At 51.2% G+C, this 4,802-nt stretch overlaps 1 protein-coding gene across 5 annotated transcripts in view; it reads left to right on the top strand.

Annotated features, from left to right (window-relative positions):
• The first annotated feature begins 2,206 nt into the window (after positions 1-2,206).
• Positions 2,207-4,802, top strand: part of ZFP64 (ZFP64 zinc finger protein) — a 103,817-nt gene continuing 101,221 nt past the window's right edge. For 4 of the 5 annotated variants that reach the window (XM_017888182.1, XM_017888181.1, XM_017888183.1 and 1 more), the window contains exon 1: positions 2,207-2,601. In XM_017888182.1, coding sequence (XP_017743671.1) covers positions 2,556-2,601 — 46 coding nt within the window. In that variant the 5' untranslated portion in view covers positions 2,207-2,555. The remainder of the gene's footprint in view (positions 2,602-4,802) is intronic. The other variant, XM_017888184.1, reaches the window with a different exon arrangement.

The raw sequence follows: 4,802 nt of genomic DNA, 5'->3' as shown, positions 1-4,802 counted from the left end.
GTTCAGATATTACCTGCTCAGAAAGGACTACCATGACCACTTCTATAGCCACTATTACAGCCCCATTTTATGGTCTTTGGAGCCCTTTTCACTAGTAAAATATTGAGAACACATGGACACAGGGAGGGGCACATCACACACCGGGCCTGTCGGGGAGTGAGGGGCAAGGGGAGGGGAGCATTAGGACAAATACCTAATGCATGTGGGGCTTAAAACCTGGGTGAGGCCGGGTGCGGTGGCTCAAGCCTGTAATCCCAGCACTTTGGGAGGCCGAGACGGGCAGATCACGAGGTCAGGAGATCGAGACCATCCTGGCTAACACGGTGAAACCCCGTCTCTACTAAAAAATACAAAAAACTAGCCGGGCGACGAGGCGGGCGCCTGTAGTCCCAACTACTCGGGAGGCTGAGACAGGAGAATGGCGTGAACCTGGGAGGCGGAGCTTGCAGTGAGCTGAGAACCGGCCACTGCACTCCAGCCTGGGCGGCAGAGCAAGACTCCGTCTCAAAAAAAAAAAAAAAAAAAACCTGGGTGATGGGTTGATAGTTGCAGCAAACCACCATGCCACATATATACGTATGTAACAAACCTGCACATTCTGCATATGTATCCCAGAACTTAAGGTTTAAAAAAAAGGAAGTACTATATATCTGTATCTATCTATCTATCTATCTATCTATCTATCTATCTATCTATCTATCTGTCTGTCTATCTATAATTACAGTACTGATTTGATTATTTCATGTTGACTGCCTCCCTGGCCTACCTCCAGCGGCTAGTCCAGTGCCTGGCACATCACAAACACTTGAGAACAAACAGCTGCTGCAGGCAGAAACTAAGCCTTAGAGGAAGCAGCAGGGGAAATCCCATTCGTTACACAAGCCATATTTACTGAGAGCCTACTATGTGTCAGGCACCAGCCAAGTCACTGGACTACATCAGTGAAGCAAAGAGATTTTTTTAATCCCCATTTTTACGGGGACTTACTGAAAATAAGGGGGAGGAGAACACAGATAATATACAACTAAATTCTATCTGTATGTGCAGATAGATATACATATTCATAGAGATACATAATATGTTCCATGTAATACTTTTTAAGGACAAAGCAGGCCAGGCATGGTGGCTCACACCTGTAATCCCAGCACTGTGGGAGGCTGATGCAGGAGGATGGCTTGAGACCAGGAGTTCGAGACCAGCCTGGGCAACATCTCTACAAAAATAAAAATTAAAAAGTGAGCCAAGGTGGTGGCCCACGCCTGTTGGGAGGATTGCTTGAGCCCAGGAGTTGGAGGCTGCAATGAGCTAGGATCCGACCACAGCACTCCAGCCTGAGAGCCAGAGCAAGACCCCTTCTCTAAAAAAAGAAGAAAGAGAGAAGAGAAGAGAAGAGAAGAGAAGAGAAGAGAAGACAAGACAAGACAAGACAAGACAAGACAAGACAAGAGAAGAGAAAAACAGGAAGGAGACAGGGAGTGATTGGGTGGGGAGGAGGGAGCTGCAATATTTGAATGATAAGATTAGGCCAAGCCTGTTCTCCCTGAGTGTGAATTTGAATGCTGACCTTCAGAGGCAGGGCAGACTCTATGTGCAAATACCTCGAGGCTGGAGAGGTCTGAGGCTTGGGAGGATAGGCAGAGACAATAGGGCTAACTCAGGAGCCCCGGGGGAGGGAGTAGTAGTAAGACATGAGGGACAGAGCAGAGAGGGCAGTGTCCTCAGAGTGTGGACGCTGACCAACACTAGGGACATCACCTGGGAACTTAGAAATGCTCGTTCTCAGGCCTCGCCCCAGACCTACTGAAGCAGAAACGCTGGGGTGGGCCCAGCAGCCTGTGTTCTAACAAGCTTTTCAGGCGACTGTGATGCACGATAAAGTTGGCAGCTCCTGGAGCAGAGGACCCTTCGCGCTACGACCCCAGCTCATCGCGGTCCTCTCAGTCTCCCTAGCGGGGCAGGGGACCCGCCCAGCGCTTTGCTGATTTGCCCAGCACTGACGCCCAACCTGGGTTTCTCCGGAGCCCGCCGCGCCCCGCGCACCCACCCCGCAACGGCAGCCGCACGCGGGTCTCCCCGCAAACCACACAGGCGTCCCCGGAGCAGCGCTGCTCCACTGCAGCGCTGGGGCCCGAAGCCTGGGGCTGCAGGTGCAAAAGGCGCCCCGAGCCGGGGAAGCCAATCGCGTCCGCGGAGAACGCAGAGTGCGGGCAGGGGCGCATCCCTCGCCACCCGCGGTCTCCCAGCACGCCCGGACGCGCGTGGCCATCCAGCTCCCCGGGGACGTTGGGGGTCTCCGCGGGCCTGGGCCTCGGGATTCGCCCGCCGCTTCCCCGGGGAGCCGCTGCTGCAAAGCCAGGTTGGGGCTCCGGGCCCGGCCAGCGCCCTCTAGGCAGCGGAAGTGCAGCTTGCTTTACATCCGTCCTCCCCGCCTCGCAGAGTTGGGAGAAGGCAGGGTGGGGGGTGTGGAAAAATAAAAGGAAAAGTCCTTGCACCATGTAGATCAGCGTCCCCTACTTTGGCATCCCGGGCGGCCGGGGATCTCTTAGTCTGCGGCCATGAACGGGAGCAGCGAGGGCGAGAGCTTCGCGGGCTCGGTGCAAAGTAAGTGCTTTTCCGGGCGCAGTGCGCGCTCCGGGGCCCAGTGCGCGCTCCGGGGCCCGGGCCCAAGCACGTTTGCGACGCAGCCAGCAGGCCCGGGGCCCCGAAATCGGGGTGACGGCTCGGAGCCGCATCTCGGGGACCGCGGCGGGCGCGCGGTGCAGGGGGCGCCGGAATGGGCTTGGGGTGGGGCGCACCCGACCTGGCGCAAGAAGGGGACGCCCTCCAGCCTTGCGAGACCCCTTGGAAGGGAACGGTGGGGGAGGGCACGCCGTTCAGACAATCGCCACCCCCTAAGGGCATTCCCGCCCCACCAGGCGGAGTTTGGGGCGGGCAGGAGAGAGGAAGGAATCTGGGGTAAATGGGGCAACACTGATGGTAAAACTTCTGCCTCAGTGGCTCAAAATTAGAGCCTGGAGATTGGGGGAGTCTCCAGGTCTCACGAGGTCCTGCCGGCTCATTGCAAAGCCTTTTCCACATTAAGGGTGGAGATCTGAATGGGAAACGGGGTTGTGATCGCTTTCTTTGGGTTTGGGGTTCAGTTTTTATTTAACCGATGAGGACATCAGCGTTTTTCAAGTCCCTGGTTTCTCTCGGTGCATTGTTTCCCAAAGTGTGGTCCAGAGACTGAGTGCAACCAGCCACCTGGGAGCGAGAGCGTGTATTTTAAAACTGCTTTCTGGGCCCCACCCATTCAATCTCGGGGGTGGGGCTGGGGATCCGCTGTCCTTCGTAGCTGCCTGGGCAACTCTGAAGCACATGAAGTTTGGGAACCTGTCTACCAGGGGTTTGCAGAAAACCTGGCACATATTAAGCTCCCAGCTTGTTAGCTGCTACTGTTAACAGTTTGGAAGACACCGGTTCCCAAACTTGGCGGGGTATTCCTTCCATGACTGTGAAAAGCACAGATTTTCCTAAACACCATCCTCTCCACCCCACCCTGTTATGACTCAGTATCTCCTAGGTGGGGCTCAGATATGTCCATGTTTAAATAGTGTACCTCAGTAATAACCCCAGCAGGTAACATGCTGGGGGACTGGCGGGAAGTGGGGACTGTGCTGGTACGAGCACCATCCCGTTTAATTCTCATAACAAGCCCGTGTTTTTTCTTGGAGAAATTAAAAACGAACAAGCAAACGAAAACCATGAACTAGAAACCTCTCTTCTCCCATTTTTCAGATGAGAAAACCCAAGCTTAAAGTCACTGTTGTTAAATGACAATGTCAAGATTCTAACGAAGGTCTATGTCATTACTTTTGCACTTTCCACATACCAGTGACATTATTTGTTATTAAAATTATTTCGTTCTGGATGTCAGTCCTGTTCCATCATTAAGGAATCGTCAGCAATGCAAGCTACTTCATGTCTCACTTCCTTGTTTCCTTGTTAGTTCCATGGTATCTTAGTAGCTGCCAAGAAGAAAAGGTTTGGTTCCTTCCATCCATTGATTGCAAAGTGCTTAAGTGTATCTCTGCAAGATGGCTTATCACAGTGCTCAGCCCATTCTCCTTAGCAAGTGAACCAAATTGTATTTCTGAACAGAGATTTCTTGTCTTAGTTAGACCTGGGGAAAATTGGACATAATGTAAATATCTTAGAAATTTTCAGAAATTTTTGATGCAAAATTTTAACCATATATGCACAAAGGTAGTCTTGTATCATTTAACTTGGGAAAAATTGGAAATTATGTAAATACCTTATTGTTGCTGAGAAGATTATGATGCATGGACACCATGGAATAATGTATTGCCATTAAATAATGATATATATGAAGAGATTTTAATGATATAGCACAATGTTTATGCAATATTTAGGAAAAAGGGGCCGGGTGGAGTGGCTCACGCCTGTAATCCTAGCACTTTGGGAGGCCAAGGCAGGCGGATCACATGAGGTTGGGAGTTCAAGACCAGCCTGACCAACATGAGAAAACCCCGTCTCTACTAAAAATACAAAATTAGCCAGGTGTGGTGGCGCATGCCTGTAATCCCAGATACTCCAGAGGCTGAGGCAGGAGAATCACTTGAACCCACGAGGCGGAGGTTGCAGTGAGCCAAGATCGTGCCCTTGCACTCCAGCCTGGGCAACAAGAGCAAAACTCCATCTCAAAAAAAGATTTAAAAAATTAGGAAAATGATTAGTTTTATACTATGATCTGAATATTTACAATACTATGATCTTATGCAACTTTTTTTTTTTTTTTTTTT

The sequence above is a fragment of the Rhinopithecus bieti genome, unplaced genomic scaffold (genome assembly GCF_001698545.2).
Source record: "Rhinopithecus bieti isolate Rb0 unplaced genomic scaffold, ASM169854v2 scaffold_15834, whole genome shotgun sequence".
NCBI classification, from domain to species: Eukaryota; Metazoa; Chordata; class Mammalia; order Primates; family Cercopithecidae; genus Rhinopithecus; species Rhinopithecus bieti.
This window is presented reverse-complemented; position numbering and strand designations above follow the sequence as displayed.